We start from the raw sequence: 25,915 nt of genomic DNA on the forward strand, positions 1-25,915 counted from the left end.
ACACAGATGATGATCTTGTTAAGATGAGAATAAGATGATGTGACATGATTGTCAATGACAACGTCTAACAAAACTACATGGCATACAAAGTATCAATTATACGAACGTCCTTGAACATTGAGCAACATTGTCACAAAAAAAGCAAGCTATAAAAGCCCGAAATGACAAGTATAACTGCATCCAAACGATGATAAAATAAATGCCTAAAAATTGAAAAAGCAATAAAGGGAATATGATCGGCAGCAATGAACAAAATCCAAAAAAGTTGTGGTAAACTAAATTGCTCTATCAGCCTAGTCTTGCCATTCGTTATTCAGTAGAGTTATACTGTGTTAAAAAACGGGTAGCATTATTTACATTCTATCAACCAATTAATTTCCGAGTTTTGAACTAAGGTGTTTCGAAAGGGTCAGCATTGGTTACTTTATATCATTTGATTCACCATCAAATAGTGTACCTAGCATTGATTACATTAAATCAACTAATGTATTATTCAGTGATGTTCTTTGTTGTTATTAAAGGCAGAGTATGGAATACATTTTGAATCCAATTTATAATGCAGAGGTGTCTAACTTGAATACGTTATATAAATACGTTATATCATCCCATTCATTAGCAATTACAAAAATAGCATTGTTAAAGGATATGATATTGTAAACTTAAACAAATGGATTTAAAACTGTCGAAACTATATTTTATACAGATACATTATACAATAACTAAAATGAAAATAAAAATGTCTCGGCAAGTTTCCTCTAACTTTCTACTGGGTGTAAATACCAACAAATAACAGGAGAGACAACCGTTGAGAGGAAACTAAGTAATAAACTCATTCTCGCTAGATTTACTGTGGATCTCCAAACTAGCCACTACTTATTTTACAGTAAATACTGTAATACTATGTATATTTTGTTACAATTTTTATTTTTAAAAATACCAAAGGGAGTTAAAGTAATGTATGTATATATTCAGTATCTGTATACTTTCATATTCTGCATATTTGCATAATCTGTATATTGGAATCGAATGTATGTTTTCATTATATGTATATTTTGATAGGTAACTATCTTTTATTATAATCTGTCTATTTTCCTTATATATATATTTTTTTATTATCAGTATATTTTTATGATCTGAATATTTTCAATATTTGTATATTTTGATCATCTCTATATTTTCATTATCTGTAAATTTTCATTGTCTATATATTTTGATTATCAGTCTATTTTCATTATCTGTAAATTTCATCATCCGAACATTTTCAACATCAGTAAATTTGACGTTAATATTAATGTGTTAGTTATTATATTTAATGATGATGAAATGTTGTAGATGAGTAAGTGAAGATAAAAAACATATCATTTTTCTAGCAGTAAAATAACAGGAAGATCATACTCCAAGGAAAATCAAAATCAGAAATTCCCTTTTTTTTTAAATAGTAAAAGGAAAAGTTCAAATACATCAAAAGAATGGAACACATCAGTCACAATTCATATTTGGAAAAGTCATTTCCTCATTGGTCAATTTGAAAATAATGCGACATAAACATATTTGGCAAAGTCATTTCCTCAGGGGTCAATTCAAAATTAATTAGACATAAACATATTGTCAAAGTCATTTCCTCAGGTGTCAATTCAAAATTAATTAGACATTAACATATTTGGCAAAGTCATTTCCTCAGGGGTCAATTCAAAATTAATTAGACATAATCACATGTGTGTTATGTAAATAATGCTTGAAAAATCAAAACTATTATCAAATCTTACTATAAATATTCCATCAAAAATATTTTGATTCTATACAAAATTCCGGTGGGAGTCCATGGGACTGACAGAGTCCATGGGACTAAGGGAGTCCGTGGGACTGACACTGAGTCCGTGGGACTGAGGATATGGGTTTTTATAGGCAAGACTCAATTACAAAAAAATATTGCTCTTGTGAAATTCAATATAACTACTGTGGATTCATTTATTTTCATGGATGCTAATTTTTGTGGTTTGAGAAAAACTTTCATATTCGTGGATATTTAATTTCGTGGTTTTGGCGAAGTCTGCATAGATTCCTTTAGGAAATTTGCCATTCGTTGAATATTTGAATTCGTAGTTTCGATGTACCGACGAAATCCACGAAAATTGGTATCCAACGAATATTAATGTATTCACAGTATGTGATGTCTGTGAACATATACAAGGCTGTCAATACTTCATTCATTGATATTTCATCTCGAGATAAAGACAATAACACAAAGGATAAAAACCTCCTATGAAATCACATCACCTTCGTAAGATACTATGCAAAGATCGGCCAAAAATATTGGCTTTGAAACACAATGACTCATTAAGATAAAGAGTTTGTTCATAGATCCGAACTACAGAACAACGAAAGGAGTTTCAGATCAGCTGAAAGTAAATTGAGTAAAACTGAACTGAATCTTAACTAAACAAAACATTAGAAAACAATTGTAAACAAATGAAAGAGTGAAATCGTATTAAAACAACCAAAATCCTACTACTTGAGAGTACACATGACTAATCTGATGGTACCCAGTCAAAAGTAATCAATTTGTACAAAATCAATCTAGCTGTAACTCAAATAGTAGTTACCCTACATTGCTGATTTTTAATAGAGGGGCGAAAGATACCGGATGTAGATTTAAACCCATCAATCGAAAATAAAATAGAGACGAAAGATACCATAGGGAGAGTCAAACTTTTAGATAGAAAATAAACTGACACCGCCATGGATAAAACTAAAAAGACAAAAAGACAAATAATAGTACAAAGGACACAACATAGAAAACTAAAGACTAAGCAACACGAACCCAATCCAAAACTGGGGTGATATCATGTGCTCTGGTGATGTAATACCACCATTGATTTTCCCCTATTAGTCTATGTTAAATTTGCACTTTTCAAAAAATGTGCAGAATTTATCCTAGCTTCAAATAAAAAAATACTTGGCACCAGTAAAGTTTTATACTGTCCAGTAATATAGATAAAAAATTCACTTATCATTTCATTGCTTATAAGAAAATAACCATCATTGGAATTTAACCAATCAAATGTCTCCTCTTATTTTATCTGTGTACAATTAAGGTTTAGTCACCATGTAACCTCAATATTACAAAATATTTTATAGAAATTCCATATAAAAAATAATTGTGCTTTGGAACACACAAGACATAAGTTTATTACACAGAAATGTTTTACTGCAATAAAATGTAGGATTAATTACCTTCAACTGTAAAATTCAAGGGAATATTATTTTCGACCTACTTTCTTATACAACCGGATGTGACGTACCAAGATTTGGTGGTATTACACCTGGAAGGGTAAGCAGATGATCCTGCTCAACATGTGGCACCGTCGTGTTGCTCATGTTAGTACAAAATCGGTAGGTCGCATTCGTCAAAACAGAACGGGATCGTAGTTATGACATAAAGACGCAAGGGAAAACAAATAAAATTCCAAAAATACTGAACTCTTAGAAAAATTAAAAATGGAAAATCCCTAATCAAATGGCGAGTTATAAAATGCAAACACACCATACGAATGGATACTACTGTCATATTCCTGACTTGGCACAGTATATGGACAGTATATAAAAACTTAGTTAAAATAGAAAATTTGACATCCAAGCTAAACGCTAATAGAAATAATGCTTTTAGTACTACAACAAGTCAAATAGGCCTTGACTTAACTAGTATTCATCCACGTCCAGTTACCACAACAGAGAGCATTGGTCATGCAGAAAGCACAAATACTGCTGGTGATTTTGATGATCCATCAAATAATAGTAGTGCAAGCTCCAAAAAGACTAATGAATCAGTACAAATTTCCATGCCAGAGATTATAATAAACAAATTGTAACACTGTATTTAACAGAGGGGCATAGATACTAAACGGACAGTCAAAATCATCAAATAATATTAGTGTAAGCTCCAACAAGACTAATGTATCTGTACAAATTACCATGCCAGAGATTTTAACCAACAAATTGTAACACGTTACTAAAAAGCGAGGCAGAGATACTAAACGGCCAGTCAAAATCATCAAATAATAGTAGTGCAAGCTCCAACAAGACTAATGAATCTGTACAAATTGCCATGCCAGAGATTATAATCAACAAATTGTAACACTACTAAAAAGAGGGGCAGAGATACTAAACGAACAGTCAAACTCATCAAATAATAGTAATGTAAGCTCCATCAAGACTTATCAATCTGTACAAATTACCATGTCAGAGATTATAAACAACAAATTGTAACACTTTACTAAAAAGAGGGGCAGAGATATTAAACGAAGAGTCAAATTCATCAAATAGTAGTAATGCAAGCTCCAAATAGACTTATGTGTCTGTACAAATTACCATGCCCGAGATTTTAATCAACAAATTGTAACACTACTAAAAAGAGGGTCAGAGATACTAAACGAACAGTCAAAATCATCAAATAATAGTAGTGTAAGCTCCAACAGGACTTATGAATCTGTACAAATTACCATGCCAGAAATTAAAATCAACAAATTGTAAAACTGTACTAAAATAGGGGCAGAGATACTAAACCAACAGTCAAAATCATCAAATAATAGTAGTGCAAGCTCCAACAAGACTAATGTGTCTGTACAAATTACCACGCCAGAGATTATAATCTACAAATTGTAACATTGTACTAAAAAGAGGGGCAGAGATACTTAACGAACAGTCAAAATCACCATATAAAAGTAATGTAAGCTCCAACAAGACTAATGAATCTGTACAAATTGCCATGCCAGAGATTATAATCAACACATTGTAACACTGTATTAAAAAGAAGGAGAGAGATACTAAACGAACAGTCAAAATCATCAAATAATAGTAGTGCAAGCTCCAACAAGACAAATGTATCTGTACAAATTGCCATGTCAGAGATTATAATCAACACATAGTAACACTGTACTAAAAATAATAGTAATGTAAGCTCCATCAAGACTTATCAATCTGTACAAATTACCATGCCAGAGATTATAATCAACAAATTGTAACACTGTACTAAAAAGAGGGGCAGAGATACTTCACGGACAGTCAAAATCATCAAATAATAGTAGTGCAAGCTCCAACAAGACAAATGTATCTGTACAAATTGCCATGTCAGAGATTATAATCAACACATAGTAACACTGTACTAAAAAGAGGGGCAGAGATACTAAACCAACAGTCAAAATCATCAAATATAGTAGTGTAAGCTCCAACAAGACTAATGTATCTGTACAAATTGCCATGCCAGAGATTATTATCAACACATTGTAACACTGTACTAAAAAAAAAGGGGCAGAGATACAAAACGAACAGTCACAATCATGAAATAATAGTATACAAGCTCCAACAAGACAAATGTATCTGTACAAAATGCCATGCCAGAGATTATAATCAACAAATTGTAACACTGTACTTAAAAGAGGGGCAGAGATACTTAACGGACAGTCAAAATCATCAAATAATAGTAGTGCAAGCTCCAACAAGACTAATGAATCTGTACCTACTTAACGGACAGTCAAAATCATCAAATTATAGTAGTGCAAGCTCCAACAAGACTAATATATCTGTACAAATTGCCATGCCAGGGATTATAATCAACAAATTGTAACACTGTACTTAAAAGAGGGGCAGAGATACTTAACGGACAGTCAAAATCATCAAATATAGTAGTTCAAGCTCCAACAAGACTAATGAATCTGTACATACTTAACGAACAGTCAGAATCATCAAATATATTAGTGCAAGCTCCAACAAGACAAATGTATCTGTACAAATTGCCATGCCAGAGATTATAATCAACAAATTGTAACACTGTACTTAAAAGAGGGGCAGAGATACTTAACGGACAGTCAAAATCATCAAATAATAGTAGTGCAAGCTCCAACAAGACTAATGAATCTGTACCTACTTAACGGACAGTCAATATCATCAAATTATAGTAGTGCAAGCTCCAACAAGACTAATATATCTGTACAAATTGCCATGCCAGGGATTATAATCAACAAATTGTAACACTTTACTAAAAAGTTTTAAGGAGAGAGATACTAAACGGACAGTCAAAATCATCTAATAATAGTAATGTTAGCTCCAACAAGACCAATGAATCTGTACAAATTGCCATGCCAGAGATTATAATCAACACATTGTAACACTGTACTTAAAAGAGGGAGAGAGATACTAAACGAACAGTCAAAATCATCAAATGATAGTAATGTAAGCTCCAACAAGACTAACGTGTCTGTACTAATTACCATGCCCGAAATTATAATCAACAAATTGTACCACTACTGAAAAGAAGGGCAGAGATATTAAACGAACAGTCAAAATCATCAAATAATAGCAATATAAGCTCCAACAAAACTTATGAATCTGTTCAAATAGCCATGCCAGAGATTATAATCTACAAATTGTAACACTGTACTAAAAGGAGGGGCAGAGATACATAACGAACAGTCTAAATTATCAAATAATAGTAATGTTAGCTCCAACAAGACCAATGAATCTGTACAAATTGCCATGCCAGAGATTATAATCAACACATTGTAACACTGTACTTAAAAGAGGGAGAGAGATACTAAACGAACAGTCAAAATCATCAAATGATAGTAGTGCAAGCTCCAACAAGACTAATGTGTCTGTACAAATTACCATGCCCGAAATTATAATCAACAAATTGTACCACTACTAAAAAGAAGGGCAGAGATATTAAACGAACAGTCAAAATCATCAAATAATAGTAATGTTAGCTCCAACAAGACTAATGAATCTGTACAAATTGCCATGCCAGAGATTATAATCAACAAATTGTAACACTGTACTAAAATGAGGGTCAGAGATACTTAACGGACAGTCAAAATCATCAAATAATAGCAATATAAGCTCCAACAAAACTTATGAATCTGTACAAATTGCCATGCCAGAGATTATAATCAACAAATTGTAACACTGTACTAAAATGAGGGTCAGAGATACTTAACGGACAGTCAAAATCATCAAATAATAGTAGTGCAAGCTCCAACAAGACTAATGAATCTGTACAAATTGCCATGCCAGAGATTATAATCTACAAATTGTAACACTGTACTAAAATGAGGGTCAGAGATACTTAACGGACAGTCAAAATCATCAAATAATAGTACTGCAAGCTCCAACAAGACTTATGAATCTGTACAAATTGCCATGCCAGAGATTATAATCAACAAATTGTAACACTGTACTAAAAAGAGGGTCAGAGATACTTAACGAACAGTCAAAATCACCAAAAAAATAGTAGTGCAAGCTCCAACAAGATTAAAGAATCTGTAAAAATTGCCATGCCAGAGATTATAATCTACAAATTGTAACACTGTACTAAAAAGAGGGTCACAGATACTAAACGGACAGTCAAAATCATCTAATAATAGTACTGCAAGCTCCAACAAGACTTATGAATCTGTACAAATTGCCATGCTAGAGATTATAATCATCAAATTGTAACACTGTACTAAAATGAGGGTCAGAGATACTTAACGGACAGTCAAAATCATCAAATAATAGTAGTGCAAGCTCCAACAAGACTAATGAATCTGTACAAATTGCCATGCCAGAGATTTTAATCAACACATTGTAACACTGTACTAAAAAGAGGGGCACAGATACTTAACGGACAGTCAAAATCATCGATCAAAAATAAACTGACAACGCCATCTTTCTAAAAAAAAGAAAAAGACAAACAGACGAATAAAAGTACACAAAACACAACATAGAAAACTAAAGACTTAGAAACACGAACCCCATCAAAAATTGTGAGTGATCTCAGGTGATCTGAAAAAGAAATGGAACCGGATTGTATTAAAGACTTCAGGAACATATCCGATATCATTTATGAAACGAATATTCCGTAACGGTCAATCAACTCGTGATGACGTCCGCAGATTCTACAAAGGGATGATTGCAACTTCACCATTTGGAACTCTTGAACAATATTAGATACTGACCGTCTTTCAATTGGCAAAACACCTCTGATCAGGTATAAAAAATCGTCTGTAAAAATGTATGATGTTACTTGGTGTATGCACGCTACAAGTAAATAAACATAATTTAAACCAGTTAAAATAGACCCGTCTTGTTCGCCGTGTTAACAAGGACCTTAGGACAACATTCACTATCGTGATCTATCTCAGCATCCCACAACAGTCAGACAGCCGACTTTGCCAAATCATTTTGATTTATTTTTTTTATTTTTGTATATTATTAACTGTAAAAAATGGTAAATAAATATTAGATAATCCCACCAGAGACATATCAGTCGAACGCGTTTTGTTTAAATATACTTTTTCACGTTTTTGGTCTTTTGGAAAATGTTGTTTGTGCTGTTTTTAGATCCTTCTACAACGAAATTTGTTTGACATGCACACGTATAAAAATTGCGGTTTTTATCCAACGCAATCATAGGTTTGAACGTAGTTTTCAATTTAGACTCGTTTATATATATATATATATATATATATATATATATCAGTCTAAAGATTTGCACAACGGTACTGATATAAGGTGTTATAAAACGAAAATGTTGTTATAAAATCGTAATTTTATAACAACATTTTCGTTTTATAACACCTTATATCAGTACCGTTGTGCAAATCTTTAGACTGATATAATTTTTTCCTTATCTGCATAGTATCGCCTATTCTAGACGATCCGGTACATAGTAAATTTGCTGGATGGTCCTTTTTATAGACTTTTATATATATATATATATATATATATATATAAATGACTGAATAAATAGTCAACGATAAATCTTACGGGGCGATGGATCATATAAACATGATGCAGTACACTACATAATATAATATATAACAAGTCTAAAAGAATACAACATCACCAAAAACACAATAAAACGAACAATATGTTAGATATTTCGGATAACAAATATCCTTCTTCGGTAATTGCACGATGAAAAATGAATCATGACTTGTTATATATATATATGTTTCTGATGCCACACACGCGCGGATTAGTAAAATCAGTGCCCGGCACGTTATAATCAGTATGTTAATGGAGTGATGAATTATAAAGAAGTCGAGAACAATGATATGCCCTACCAGGGGCGGATCCAGCCATTTAAAAAAGGGGATGGTCCCAACCCAGAGTAAAAGGGGGGGGGGTCCATCTATATGCTTCTATCCAAATGCATTGATCTCCCAAGAGAAAAGCCCCCCCCCCTTCCCCCCCCCTGGATCCGCCAATGCCTACACAATCACTCAGTACTGTACAGCTCTTGAATATCCATGCTATGGATTAAATTATGCTACATAATTCAAGTTAGATATTGAGAAACTAAAGCTCAAACTGCCCGATCAAGTCCCCAAGCCTATTTCTAAATTTTTATTTCAATTTATTTTTATTTCGTTTTTGTGTTCTATACTTTTATCTTATTTTGTGGTATTCGTATGTTGACAATGGGGAAATATTAAACCACGTGATTTACTTTCACTTTAGAACAGACGTAGGTTCAGAGTACACAAACACACACACTTCTAACTTGTATCACCAATCATGGATCTTGTACGCGTATTGGAAACCTACAGAGGACATGACAGAATTATACGACTCAGTACCTATGTTTGTATGTTTGTAAGTGGGGACCGAAAGGGATTAGCTTTTGATCGGATCCGCGCTATTGCTACAGATCTAGGCGGTTGCAGAGTAATCCTAAGATTATTTGATGACTTGCCAATGCTATTCTACAATCTTTCTTACGGAACAGGGAGTAAGGTAAGAAATTATCAAAGGTCAAGAAATAGGACGTGTTAAATTATAACAAAGGTCAGAATGTAGGACATTGTATTGATATCAACATTTAATCTTGATGATGTCTATTATTTTCACATTTTTATTTACATTGAGACATTGAGATACACGACTTTGACATTTTTTTTTAATTCAATTATAAAGCGTGTAAATATAAAAAAAATATTTGAAAATAATTATCTAACTACGTTTACTTTTCTACATTGGCTAGAGGTATAGGGGGAGGGTTGAGATCTCATAAACATGTTTAACCCCGCCGCATTTTTGCGCCTGTCCCAAGTCCGGAGCCTCTGGTCTTTGTTAGTCTTGTATTATTTTAATTTTAGTTTCTTGTGTACAATTTGGAAATTTATAGTATGGCGTTCATTATCACTGAACTAGTATATTATTTGTTTAGGGGCCAGCTGAAGGACGCCCGGGTGCGGGAATTTTTCGTTACATTGAAGACCTGTTGGTGACCTTCTGCTGTTGTTTTTTCTATGGTCGGGTTGCTGTCTCTTTGATACATTCCCCATTTCCATTCTCAATCATGATGTCTGGCAAGGCTAATTTATCATTTTGTGGCACGTTCCTTTTGACAGCACTGCCTGAACGAATCATGTCACGCTTGTTGTTCCCTGCTTTGGAAGCAATGATGTGTATACGATTTTTGTATTAGTATAAAAAAGAAGATGTGGTATGATTGCCAATGAGACAACTACCCACAAAAGACCAAAATGACACAAACATTAACAATTATAGGTCACCGCGTACGGTAGTAGTATTTCCCATATATGCAGATCCAGGGGGTTGGGGCTGAGACTTCTGAAAAGAATGCCCCCTTATGAAAAGTTCTGGATCCGTCACCATGGTCACTGTTTTCCTAGAGTACTTGTCGCCTACATTATTATGATTTTTTGTATATATGCAGTGTATATAAAAAAAAAGTATACAGGGACAGTCTATCATTATTTATAGTATATTATAGACTGTTCCTGATATATGGAATACATAAACTTTAAAAATTTGATGTACAGTAGTTGTCTTTTGTTTATGAAATATATATACGTGTTTCTCGTTTCTCGTTTTTTTTTAAATATATTAGACCGTTTGAGCCTTGGTTCACACCACAGACCAAGCCATAAAGGGTTCCAGACATTACTAGTGCAAAACTATTCAAACGAAAAGACCAACGACCAAATCTATATAAAATACGAGAAATGAGAAGCACATATGAACCACATCAACAAACGGCAACTACTGAAAATCAGATTCCTGACTTTGGACAGGTGGAAACTTTGTGTATGTTTGTTAAAGTGTCCCCTATTTATAATAACAATTAAAACTGCATGTTGATTGGTTAAATACGATATATTTATCAAACAAACTGCATTTTATTTTGACAAATAAACGTAAAAGTAATGTATGTACACAACATATCAATTATTTACCTAGTTTACATATTTTGTTAATAGTTTTAATTTGTAAAAGTGCGCCAGTATGTCAGTAATGTATAATAAGATCAATATATATATGATACTTGATGAAAACACAAAATGTTTAGTGTGTCATACAAATTATTTTGAAACTTCATCTTACGGAACATTATAACATGATTAGTTGACATATTTGTTCTTAAACATTCTTTGTATTCGAGATTTAGGTCACATTTTTAATTTGCTAACTTCTACATCTGCATAATACTTCTTAACTTCAATATGTTGAAGATTACAAGAAGGCACATGCTAGGGAAACATATTAAAACTAAACTAAACATATATACAATAATTGCAAGAAAAAACATTTTTTTTTATTTTTTTATTTTTGTATATAGTTAAAAACATGGTTTGATTTAGCAATACATATGTGGTTTTGCACCAGACTTAAAAGCTTCTAAGTCTGGGCTACAGGCTACTTGGTATGGTAGGGTATTCCACAACCTTATTGTTCTAGGAAAAAATGAATACAAATGATAGTTTGTGGGAGAGAATGGCTGTATAAATTTATGTTCTTTGGATGGTATTAGGTATGTATTTACTGGGATGGAGACTAATTGGTGTTGAATTTTGTATAGCATGGTGACGGATGCAAGATTTCTTCTTTGTTGTAATGTTGGCCATCTTAGATGTTCAAGCATGGCTGTTACACTGCTTTGATAGCTGTATTGGTTGAGTGTATACCTCTTCTCTGTACCATTTCAATTTTATGTATTTGTTGTTTCTGCCAGGGGTCCCAGACGACACTGCAATATTCAATTTTTGGTCTTACGTATGTTTTGTAAGCCAGTTCTTTTGTTTTTATGCTGTTAGTTTTGACGTTTCTTTTTATAAATCTCAGTGATGCATTTGCTTTGTTCGTGATGTCATTTATATGAGAATTCCATGTCAGATCGTTTGTGATGGAAACGCCAAGATATTTTGCTTTGTTTGTTGATTTTAAAATATGATTATGTAATGTGTATTTATAGATGATTGGTTTATGTTTTCTTGTTATGTGGATGATTTCACATTTGTCTGGATTAAAGGACATAAGCCATTATTGCTCCCATTGTTCCAGTTTATGTAGGTCTGATTGAAGGGTGTGACAGTCATCTAATGATGAGATTGTTAGATACACAATAGTGTCATCTGCAAAGAGGCGAACATTACTTTTAAGGTTGTCTGGCATGTCATTAATGTAAATTAAGAACAGGCATGGCCCGAGAACAGACCCTTGGGGACCAAAACTTGCCGGCGACAGTGGCTGCCTATTTCACTCATTCCTTTTAAATATAAAAAAAAAAGATGAGGTATGATTGCCAATGAGACAACTCTTCACAATAGACCAAATGTAAAAGCAAATAAAAGTCTACTGGTATATGTCACTGTATTGCCTTCAACAAAGCATATACCATATAGACAGCTATTAATGGCCTCGGAATGACAAATGTAAAACAATTCAAACGAGAAAACTAAAGGCATAAATTATGTTAAAAAAATGAGCAAATAACAAAAACGTAGCATAGCAACAAACGCCTACCACTATATAAGAGTCTCCTGGCTTGGTTGACGCACATATACAGAATTTGGCGGGGGTTAAACATGTTAGCGTTTCCTTCGGTTAATTTTACTTTTTTATTGGTGATGTCCATTTTACTCCATCTTACGGTGTTTATTTACCACAACTCGATATGCCCTTGTCTTTTGTGACGTTTTAGAATTTAGTGAACGTTATCTATGTACTGCTGTATACCACAAATTACTGAAAACCTTAACTTGATTCTGTAAAAGATATAAAGATGTGGGTTTGAAGTTTGTTTGTACCTGTAGAAATAGTATATCCTCATTTTGTAGGAGATGTTTATAATTGTGCCATTAGATTTAGAAAACATTTTGGTAAACTAAAACAATTGTTTTACATTGTCTTATCGGGGCCTTTTATAGCTGACTATGCGGTATGGGCTGTGCTCATTGTTGAAGGCCGTACGGTGACCTATAGTTGTTAATTTCTGTCATTTTGGTCTTTTGTGGATAGTTGTCACATTGGCAATCATACCACATCTTCTTTTTTATAGTATCGACCTTTATTTGAATATGTATATAAATTTGATACAAATACTAGTAGCTTACTGAACGGTTTGAGCCAAAGCTCCTTTGAAGACGGTCGTACTTTAAATGATAACGTTTTGTCTTTTACAAGCTCATACCACATCTTCTTATAAATATATACATTAAATAGGCTGTTAGTTTTCTCGTTTGAATTGTTTTACGTTTGTAATTTGGGAGCCTTTTATAACTTCTATGACGGTGTGGGCTTTGCTCATTGTTGAATGCCGTACGGTGACCTGTAGTTGTTAATTTCTGTGTCTTTTGATCTTTTGTGGAGAGTTGTGGATAAAATGAAGCCGTTAAATTTCTCGTTTAAAAATGTCTAACATTTTTCATTTCGGATCATGTTTTAGCTGACTATGTGGTGTACGTTTAGCTCCTGAATAAAGGCCGTACTGTGATCTACAGTTAACTTCTAAGTCATTTGGTGTCTGCTTGAGGGTTGATTCATTTGCAATCATTTCAAATCTTCTTATTTTTATCCAAAAGACATCTATGAGATTTTTAATATTAAACAAATATCTAAGCATTTACATATCAAGATACAAAAATTTCGAATCAATTACATACAAACAATCAATGATTGGCATTAACATCCAATTTTCAAATAACGAAAACAGCAAGCTATGGACAGATACTGACGATCCTAAGGTTCATGGTTTTTTTTAAATTGAATAGTGATATATATATATAAATATTTATACACAGTCTCATATAATCTTCTAAAATTGGTCAATCAGGTGGATTTCAATTTCGTTTGACAATGAGTGGTTGGTTAATTTTGTAAAAATATATCGTCAATTACAATATTAGTGGTTGTCGTTTGTTGATGTGTTTAACAAGTGTTTGAATGGTTTATCGTAGTCATTTTAAGACCCTTTTTGTTTTACTGTTTGCTGTGAGCCAAAGCACCGTTTTGAAGACCGTACTTTGACCTATTATGGTTTACTTTTACAAACTGTGACTTGGATTGGGAGTTGTCTCATTGGCACTTTTACCTCATCTTTCTGTTTTTTTCTTCGAGAAACAAACATCTTTTTTAGTTTGCCTAAAATGTAAAATCTAAACGTGTCTCTACTTTTTATCAAGTTTGTATGAATTTCTACAAAGGAATATTTATCTATAAGAGATCACGATCACAAGGTTAATATGTAGAACGTATACATTTTAGATGTTACATCAGATGACTCGTGAATAGCAAAGGTTCCACAAAGATACACTAAAAAGTTATCAACTGAAAACACCATGGCAAACAACAGTCTAGATAACACTAATTAGAACACTAAAAACTGAGCATCACGAACCTCATAAAAACACGCTAATGATTCCATGTGCTTTAAAAAGGTATTCATATTCAACTCCACACGTGACACCCGTCGTTTTATCATAGTTAGAACACATTCATATCCTAAACATGCTAATTGACGATATATTTTACAAAGTTAGCCAAACAATCATGGTCAAACAAAACTGAAATCCCAGTTGAATGACCGATTTTAAAGATTATTAGAACCTGTGCATATATATATATATATATATATTAATTTGCCATTTGAAACAATGTCAAGATGAAATGAATCAGTATCTGTCCATAGCATTCTGTTCTCTTGAATAATAATATGTTGATGGCAATCATTGATTGTGTGTGGTATCTGTCCATAGCATGGTGTTTTTATTGAAGAATAATATGTTGATGGCAATCATTTATTGTTTGTGTACTATACAATGTAGTCACAACTTTTGTTGAATCGAGATGATTTAAAGTTCGGTATATTGTATAGACATATTATAAAATTGAGAATGGAAATGGGGAATGTGTCAGAGAGACAACAACTCGACCAAATAAAAAAACAACAGCAGAAGGTCACCAACAGGTCTTCAATGTAGCGAGAAATTCCCGCACCCGGAGGCGTCTTTCAGCTGACCCCTAAACAAATATATACTAGTTCAGTGATAATGAACGCCATACTAATTTCCAAATTGTACACACGAAACTAAAATTAAAATAATACAAGATTAACAAAGGCCAGAGGCTCCTGACTTGGGACAGGCGCAAAAATGCGGCGGGGTTAAACATGTTTGTGAGATCTCAACCCTCCCCCTATACCTCTAACCAATGTAGAAAAGTAAACGCATAACAATACGCACATTAAAATTCAGTTCAAGAGAAGTCCGAGTCTGATGTCAGAAGATGTAACCAAAGAAAATAAACAAAAGGACAATAATACATAAATAACAACAGACTACTAGCAGTTAACTGACATGCCAGCTCCAGACTTCAATTAAACTGACTGAAAGATTATGATTTCATCATATGAACATCAGGCATAATCCTTCCCGTTAGGGGTTTAGTATCATACCATCATAACATATATGAGAAGAACATAACCCGTGTCATGCCAACAACTGTTTTTAGAATAAATGTGTTTAGTTCCGACGCAAAGACCTTATCAGTGACTCAATATAAACGCCAAAATATGCAATCTTTAATGACTTGACAACAGTATCGTAATTATATCCCTTCTTAATAAGTCTATTCAAAGGTTTTGTAAGTTTCTGAGGTGAATACTGACATCGTTGTGCTTTATAAAGAATATTTCCATAAAAAAATGGATGTGAAATACCTGAACGTATAAGAAGTCTGCATGTTGAGCTATATTTACGAATGCTGTCTTTATACCGATGATAAAATTTAGTAAATGTTTTGACTAGTTTGTGAAATCGAAAACCCTGGTGTAATAATTTTTCAGTAATACATAAATTTCTCTCGTTAAAATCTAACACATTGTTACATACACGAGCGAATCGTACAAGTTGAGATATAAAAACACCGTAAGATGGTGACAAGGGAACGTCACCATCTAAAACCGGACAATTAACGATAGGAAATGAAAAATCATCCCTTTTATCATAAAGTTTAGTATTCAGCTTTCCGTTAGTGATATAGGTATCAAGATCGAGGAAAGGGCAGTGGTCATTGTTAGTATTAGCTTTATTTAAAGTAAGTTCAGCAGGATAAATTTCATTAATATACATACTGAAGTCGTCATTATTGAGAGCCAAAATATCATCCAAATATCTAAAAGTATTAAATTTGTTTATCAGATGTTGTTTTGATGGGTCTTTGCTTATTATTGTCATAAATTGTAACTCATAACAATATAAAAAGAGGTCCGCAATAAGTGGTGCACAGTTAGTCCCCATTGGAATTCCGATAATCTGACGATATACGGAATCCCCAAAGCGAACAAAAATGGTATCTAGTAAAAATTCAAGGGCATTTTTTGAATGCCCATTTAATTAGGTGTGTAATTTTTTTCTTAATGAGAATGTGAGGCAATGTGGTATACAGGGTAGAAAAATCAAAACTTTGAACAGATTCAAAATCACCAATATAAGCATGCGATTTATCAAGTACTTCCAACGAGTTCTTGACACTCCAAAAGTAATTTATTCCACTATTTTCGAAGGCCTTATTTGAACAATTTATTATAAGGTTTTCAATTGTACCAAGTGTGCTGGTAAGAAGAATAAACAATTTAGTAGTTGAACAATGGCTTGAAGACGAAATAAATCTATATTTGTAAGGGGTTTTGTGTAGCTTCGGAAGCCAATACATAGTTGGGACTTTCATTGTATTTGGCTCTGCTTGTAAAGCGGTGGCTAAAAGTTTATGTTTGTTACAGATTTCGTTTTCAGAAAATGGAGTCAGTTGGAATGTTGGTGAATTGGTGATTTCCTTCTTCAGAACCTCAATGTAAAATGTACGTCAAACAATTATAATATTATTAGCAGCTTTATCGGCCGGGACAAAAAAAAATCCTTGGCTAGTTCTTTTAGTTTATGTTTGATACGAGAAATAGGTTTATTGTGGTTATTGTTAATAATAAAATGTTCTTTAAAATGTTGAATACGTATATCAACTATCTTCATTACTAAATTAAAAAAAGAGTCCAAAGATTTTTTGTCAGCTTTTTCCCGTTTTATCCATTTCATACAGTAAGTATGGAGTGAGTCGTGGATGATATTACGACCCTCATTCCAATTAATAATTGACGGGGAACGATGTTTAGGTCCTTTACTGAGGAATGATTTTAACTCTCGATCTTGAACGATGTTAAGATCTCCTGTTATAAGATGGGAAATGGGTCCATAAATATATTCGGAATTACTGCAATTACATGAAGTAGGTGTATTTTCACTGATACTAACATCTTTACATAATTGACTATAATTAAACACAAATTTCCGGGTAGATGTCTTGTAAATATAACAAATAAGAGGTAGCTCAGTATTGTCAAAATATCAAGGAATTTGTTCTTTAATAGAATGGTCGTTAAATATACCGGCAATATTTACAAAATCAAAGCCTTTATTGACATACTTAATTTTAATAAAATGTTTTTTATGATCTTCAGGGCGATCAATTTTGGGAAATAATTTAGAATAACAATATGCCATAATAATTTGAACAATTTCATACTTAGGACTGCTATATGAAATTGTGTTGCAATCCTCCAAAATTTTATTTAATTTATTAACCGGTAACGAACAGAGTTTTGTTAACACATAATGTCTGCCGTTGTTTTTTGAAATAGAAATTTGGTCCGAAATATTGGTATGATTGGCCCGAAATTTTCTTTGATTGCGATTTGTTCTACGACCGTGAGAACGGGTTTTACGAACTTTTAGAAACTATATCCAAAATGTTAACGGAATTGGTTCTAGATATATTACCAATGTCTATTATTGAAAACCTGCATATGGACGTTTTTTGATTCCGTTGTCGTTGGGTTGCTGCATATCTCTACATTCCATATTGAAATCATTTCAATATAAAAAAAAGAAGATGTGGTACAATTGCAAATGAGACAACTGTCTACAAGAGACCAAAATGACACAGACATTAACAACTATAGGCCGTCATTCAGTCTGACTTGGTTGAAATCAATACTGAAGCAATGCCGTCAGCTCTGACTGTATCGACTAAGTAACTTGACAAATGCCGTCATCTTTGACTTGGTTTACACCAATTCCGAAGCAATTCCGTCAGCTATGACTGTATCGACTAAGTAACTGGACAAATGCCGTCATCTCCGACTTGGTTGACATCAATTCTGAAGCAATGCCGTCATCTCTGGCTTTGTCGACTAAGTAACTTGATTACCGTCGTCCTCTTTGACTTGGTTGACATCAATAACGAAACAATGCGGTCCGTCAACTCTGACTGTATTGACTTAGTAACTGGACACATGCTGTCATCTCCGACTTGGTTGACATCAATGCTGTAGCAATGCAATCGTCTCAGACTTTGAAGACTAAGTAAATGAACAAATGTCGTCATCTCTGACTTGGTTGACATCAATACTGAAGCAATGCCGTCATCTGTGACTTATCGACTAAGTAACTAAACAAATGACGTCATCTTCGACTTGGTTGCCATCAATATTGAAGCAATGCCGTTATCTGGGACTTTGTCGACTAAGTAACTTGACAATGCCGTCATCTCCGACTTGGATGCCATTAATACTGAAGCAATGCTGTCATCTCCGACTTTGTCTAATAAGTAACTTGACTATTGCCGTCATCTTTGACTTGGTTGACATTCATACTGAAGCAATGCCGTCATCTGGGACTTTGTCGACTTAGTAACTGAAACAATGCCGTCATCTCCAATTTGGTTGACATTTATGGAAACAATCCCGTCATCTCTGGTTTTGTCGACTAAGTAACTGGATAAATACGGCAATCTCCGACTTGTTTGCCATCAACACTGAAACAATGTAGTCATCTCGCTTTACCAACGGAGGAGCTTGTGGAATGGACAATCATTTTCTGTATTTAACACTTTTTATTTTACTTTTAAATATAAGATATATGTATTATACAGAGCTAATAAATAGGTTTTACATTTCTCATTTCGGGACCTTTTATAGCTGACTATGCAGTTTTGGCTTTGCTCATTGTTGAAAGTCGTACGGTGACATATTTTGTGTTAATTTCTGTGTCATTTGGTTCCTTGTGGAGAGTTGTTTCATTGGCAATCATACCATATCTTCTTTTTTTATTATCTGTACCATAGTTGCGTTACATGTCCGATATTGTATTGGTATACGTCGTTGCCAACAATTGTTTAAAGTTTTATGTTTAACTGTTTGTTTTTAAGGGTTTTTCTGTTTATTTTTTTTATAAAATCTTCTTCGTGTCGTTTTTATTCATTTCTATTCATTCTTAAGTTGATTTATTGGATACCATTTTGATTTAGGAGAAGAGCACACTATTAAGAATATTGAACCTGCTAACAAACATTATTAACCAATCATTTTATCCTGTGGAGCATATTGCCTGGTTAGCTGACAAACAGGTGATTAACACAGACTCCAAGAAATGGTGGGTGCTAGGCGTCATGATCTGGGCACTTTCTTTAGTCGCTGAAATACTCAAATAAGTCTGTACATCTACAATTATTTTAATTTGTTTTTTTTATAATTTTAACTTTGTTTGATCTTCTAACTTTGATTTTACTATTTCATTATTTCCTTAAATTTTCTGTAGAACGTGATTCAAGGAAAATAGATGTTGGTGGTCGAGTGGTTTAAGTATCACTCGTGCGTTTGACTCCGATCCTAATTATTATTATTCTTATTATTTTTATTATTATTATTATTATTATTATTATTATTATTATTATTATTATTATTATTATTATTATTATTTTTATTTTTATTATTATTATTATTATTATTATTATTAATGTTATTATTATTATTATTATTATTACTATTATTATTATTATTATTATTATTATTATTAAATTTTCTTTTCGGGGGTAAACCATATTGTCATTGGTTACTTAGTAATGGATGTACATCAATTGCAACAATAATACATCAACAAAACAAGGCCACATTAAAATAGCTTCTCATAACTCAGACCTAGATCTATTAAAACACACACATAGCAGTCTCAGCTGAGAGTAAAACAAATAAGTATATGGATTTCTAAATATAATGTATTTAATGACTATTATTTATCAGTGGTCCAGAAATTCGATTTAACACCAAAATAAAGGTATCTTCACAATTCTGAACCTCAAATTAGAAATACAAGAAGATCTAGAAAATGTAGACGTCACTCCGAATTGAAATTATGAATTACATATAGAGATTTATGGTGATGTCTTTATTTTTCAGTGGAAGTTTTTGGTGATGGGTTTATTTTTCAGTGTCCTCTCCTGTTACAGCCTTGTTGTGTACCTTCTGAGAATATTTCATTGTCAGCACTATATCTGTGAATGTGTTTTTATAGTATCTTATTAAATTAATATGTAGATGGAAGTAAACTTCTACACAATACAAATAAAAGGACAAAAAGTACTGCGTAACTCCTTTCTGTTACGTTCTGTCATGTTACCTGATAAAAGTAACATCATAACCGTAACCAGTAACACCATAACCATCATCAGTAACAGAATAACCATAATCAGTAACAGCATTACGATAATTAGTAACAGCATAACCCTAATCAGGAACAGCATAACCATATTCAGGAACAGCACAACCATAATCAGTTACAACATAAACATAATCAGTGACAACATAACCATAATCAGGAACAGCATAACCATATCAGTAACAGCATAACCATAATCAGTAACAGCTTAACCATAATCATTAATAGGAAGGATGTTAAGGACAATTTCTCTGATGGATCAAAAGGTTAATCTACTGTATGCCATATCATTTAATATAAGTTATCATATCATATTTAATAAATCTCAAAGTAAAATACAGAGTATTGAATTAAAAATAGGTTTTTCACTATTGGTAACAACAGAGAACATTGAGCAATCCTAATAAAGTAGATGGTAACAGAAATAAGTAAGTAAGTTATTAATGACTTTACTTAAAGAGGATGACTCAATTAGATTTCGCTGGTCTACCTTGAGGCTCTAAAGGAATTTATGTTTAGAATTTGTTATTACCTCGGCAGATGTTTTAACTGCAAATACAGTTAGGATAAATGACATTGTTTGCTGTTATCTTCCAATTGTGACCAATCTGAAATGATATTTTTTTCTTAAACAATGAAATAAAGCAATTTTTGGAGAAAAACATAGTTCCTGTTACCAATTCTGTCTTCAGTGTTACCGTTGTCAATAACCTCTATAAAATCCTTGTCAAATAACAGCAATTTTTAAGATCATTTGTTTTGTAAATGCTACTATAATAACCATCGAATGCACAATTAACATGTCATAACTAAGGAGTTGGCCGCCATATTGACTTTCTAAAGTCCATAAATGTTCGAAAAATGCAACGGAATCTTAAATCAAATAGCACCTACCTCTAAAACTTCAAATTTATGGGATATAATATTCGAATGTGGAGCGAAATATTCCTTCCAATGAAAGTTTTTATTCGTATGACGTCGTGTTTTGCCATTACGTAAATTCACCAAATCATTATGAAAGTTCGCAGAATTTTATTTGAATTTTAGATTTATACATTTTCGTAGCTTCAGTGTATTTTTTTTTTGTCATATGCACATATATGGACACAACTTTTTTTATCTCTGTTTGCCGAAAATCCCGGGATCCCTGCAAGCTTGTGAATCGGGCATGAATAGATTACGAAAGTAGTTTCGGAAACATGGTTTATCCAAGTGTAAACTCAGAGAAAAATTCCAATTCAAGTATTTATCAATATGCAAATCATATAAAAATTATGACAGTATACAGATAATGAAAATATACAAATAATGAAAATATACAGATAATGAAAATGTAAAGGTAAATACTCGAATTAAGTCACAAAACCCTTTTTTACTTTAGTAACATTACAATACAGCTAACATGAATGATTTTCAATCCCTTTGGTATTAATTGTAAACAAAATATACATAACATAACAGTATTTTACCATAAAATTACATGTGCTTAGTTTAAAGATCCACATTGAATCTAGCAAGATTGAGTCATTTACTTAGTCTTCTGTCAAAGACAATCTCTTCTGTTAATTTTTAGTTTTAAACAAGAACTCAGTTAAAATTTTGACGAGACGTTTTGAAACCTTGACGAGTCGGGAAATTTTGACGATATGTTGTGCAATTTTTACGAGTCGTTGTGAAGCTTTGACGAGTCGTAGTTTGTTCCATATCAGGTATTTTATCTTGTCTCTGTACAAAACGAGGTATAAACATATTTTATTACAGATTTAAAGTTTGAAACCATCATATAATGTGAAAATGCGACTTGGTTTAATTGAAAAGGAATGGGATGATATTACGTACGAACATTGATGCATTACGAAAGGGATTATAAAATGTAATCAATACTGACCCTTTGATAACAACAGGGAACACCACTGCGTAATAAGTGAGATGATATAATGAAATCAATACTGACCCTTTGATAACAACAGGGAACACCACTGAGTAATAAGTGAGCTGATAGGATGTAATCAATGCTGACCCTTTGATAACAACAGGGAACACCACTGCGCAATACGTGAGATGATATAATGTAATCAATACTGACCCTTTGATAACAACAAGGAACACCACTGAATAATACGTGAGATGATATAATGTAATCAATACTGACCCTTTAATAACAACAGGGAACACCACTGAGTAATAAGTGAGATGATAGGATGTAATCAATACTGACCCTTTGATAACAACAGGGAACACCACTGAGTAATAAGTGAGATGATATAATGAAATCAATGCTGACCCTTTGATAACAACAGGGAACACCACTGAGTAATAAGGAAGATGATAGGATGAAATCATTACTGACCCTTTGATAACAACAGGGAACACCACTGAGTAATAAGTGAGATGATAGGATGAAATCAATACTGACCCTTTGATAACAACAGGGAACACCACTGTACAATACGTGAGATGATATAATGAAATCAATACTGACCCTTTGATAACAACAGGGAACACCACTGAGCAATAAGGGAGATGATAGGATGAAATCATTACTGACCCTTTGATAACAACAGGGAACACCACTGAGTAATAAGGGAGATGATAGGATGAAATCATTACTGACCCTTTGATAACAACAGGGAACACCACTGAGCAATAAGTGAGATGATAGGATGAAATCAATACTGACCCTTTGATAACAACAGGGAACACCACTGAGCAATAAGTGAGATGATATAATGTAATCAATACTGAACATTTGATAACAACAGGGAACACCACTGAGCAATAAGTGAGATGATAGGATGAAATCAATACTGAACCTTTGATAACAACAGGGAACACCACTGAGCAATAAGTGAGATGATATAATGAAATCAATGCTGACTCTTTGATAACAACAGGGAACACCACTGAGCAATAAGGGAGATGATAGGATGAAATCAATACTGACCCTTTGATAACAACAGGGAACACCACTGAGCAATAAGTGAGATGATAGGATGAAATCAATATTGAACCTTTGATAACAACAGGGAACACCACTGAGCAATAAGTGAGATGATAGGATGAAATCAATATTGAACCTTTGATAACAACAGGGAACACCACTGAGCAATAAGTGAGATGATAGGATGAAATCAATATTGAACCTTTGATAACAACAGGGAACACCACTGAGCAATAAGTGAGATGATAGGATGAAATCAATATTGAACCTTTGATAACAACAGGGAACACCACTGAGCAATAAGTGAGATGATAGGATGAAATCAATATTGAACCTTTGATAACAACAGGGAACACCACTGAGCAATAAGTGAGATGATAGGATGAAATCAATATTGAACCTTTGATAACAACAGGGAACACCACTGAGCAATAAGTGAGATGATAGGATGAAATCAATATTGAACCTTTGATAACAACAGGGAACACCACTGAGCAATAAGTGAGATGATAGGATGAAATCAATATTGAACCTTTGATAACAACAGGTAACACCACTGAGCAATAAGTGAGATGATAGGATGAAATCAATATTGAACCTTTGATAACAACAGGGAACACCACTGAGCAATAAGTGAGATGATAGGATGTAATCAATACTGACCCTTTGATAACAACAGGGAACACCACTGAGCAATAAGTGAGATGATAGGATGAAATAAATGCTGACCCTTTGATAACAACAGGGAACACCACTGAGCAATAAGTGAGATGATAGGATGAAATCAATGCTGACCCTTTGATAACAACAGGGAACACCACTGAGCAATACGTGAGATGATAGGATGAAATCAATGCTGACCCTTTGAAAACAACAGGGAACACCACTGAGCAATAAATGAGATGATAGGATGAAATCAATGCTGACCCTTTGATAACAACAGGGAACACCACTGAGTAATAAGGGAGGTCATAGGATGTAATCAATTCTGACCCTTTGATAACAACAGGGAACACCACTGCGTAATAAGTGAGATGATAGGATGAAATCAATTTTGACCCTTTGATAACAACAGGGAACACCACTGAGCAATAAGTGAGATGATAGGATGAAATCAATACTGACCCTTTGATAACAACAGGGAACACCACTGAGCAATAAGTGAGATGATAGGATGAAATCAATGCTTAACAATTCGGAACACCTGAGTCAACCATTGGATGGTGAATCGAATGATATAAAGTAACAAATGCTGACCCATTCGGAACACATAGGACACCACTGAGTAATACGTGGAATGATAAAATGCAATCACTGCTGACCCTTTCGGAACACCTTAGTGCGACACTGGGAAAGGCATTGGTAGATATATTGTAAATAATGCTGCCCCTTTTGGAACACCTTAGTACCTCACTGAATAATGCATGGTATGATATAATGTCAAATATCCTGAACCTTTCGGAACACATTAGTATACCACTGAATAATGCATGGTATGATATAATGTCAAATATCCTGAACCTTTCGGAACACATTAGTATACCACTAGATAATAAATGTCATGATTTAATGTAATCAATAGTAATGCCGACTCTTTTTGAAGACCTTAGTACACCACTTTTATCAGACAGTTATTTTTCTCTCGTTTGAAAGTTTTTAAATTTGTCATATCGGGGCATTTAATTTGCTTTTGGTATCAATGTTGCGCAAGGTTGAAAAACGTTCATATACTTGATACTTTGTACGACTTGTAGTCTTTATGGGACTTTGTCATTGACAACCATGTCATATTATCTAATTTGTTTCTTACCAACATGGTTGTGTTTGTTAAAATAAGGATATAAATAATTTTTACTATAACGCTAAATACATCTATGTCGATATAAGACGATGTGGTATGAGTTACCATAAGACAACTCTCCATCCAAGTCACAATCTAATATTCACTATATCGCTAAATACATGTAATTCACAAAGTCATTTGATAATGCAAAATATTCAAATTGTGAAACGTAATATATTATAAAGATTTGGAAGAAACAAAATATGTAGTCCTACCACCAACAGATATATCTACTTTTAACTTACTATCTGTTAGTTCATTTAAAGCAACATTTAATGGTTGATATATCTCTGCTAGCAACTG

At 33.2% G+C, this 25,915-nt stretch overlaps 2 protein-coding genes across 2 annotated transcripts in view; one reads left to right on the forward strand and one right to left on the reverse strand.

The window, feature by feature from the left end:
- Positions 1 to 9,465: 9,465 nt before the first annotated feature.
- Positions 9,466 to 19,824, forward strand: LOC134719285 (peroxisomal membrane protein 11C-like). Its single transcript, XM_063582290.1, has 2 exons — positions 9,466 to 9,774; positions 19,642 to 19,824. The coding sequence occupies exons 1-2, from the start codon at positions 9,556 to 9,558 to the stop codon at positions 19,822 to 19,824; spliced, it is 402 nt and encodes a 133-aa protein (XP_063438360.1). The 5' UTR covers positions 9,466 to 9,555.
- A 773-nt stretch (positions 19,825 to 20,597) lies between these two features.
- LOC134719286 (uncharacterized) overlaps positions 20,598 to 25,915 on the reverse strand; it is a 40,730-nt gene continuing 35,412 nt past the window's right edge. The window contains exons 12-14 of the mRNA XM_063582291.1: positions 21,361 to 21,377; positions 20,790 to 20,896; positions 20,598 to 20,664 (exon numbers count right to left, since the gene is read on the reverse strand). Coding sequence (XP_063438361.1) covers positions 20,598 to 20,664; positions 20,790 to 20,896; positions 21,361 to 21,377 — 191 coding nt within the window. The remainder of the gene's footprint in view (positions 20,665 to 20,789; positions 20,897 to 21,360; positions 21,378 to 25,915) is intronic.

This window comes from Mytilus trossulus, chromosome 5, assembly GCF_036588685.1.
Source record: "Mytilus trossulus isolate FHL-02 chromosome 5, PNRI_Mtr1.1.1.hap1, whole genome shotgun sequence".
In the NCBI taxonomy this organism is placed as follows: Eukaryota; Metazoa; Mollusca; class Bivalvia; order Mytilida; family Mytilidae; genus Mytilus; species Mytilus trossulus.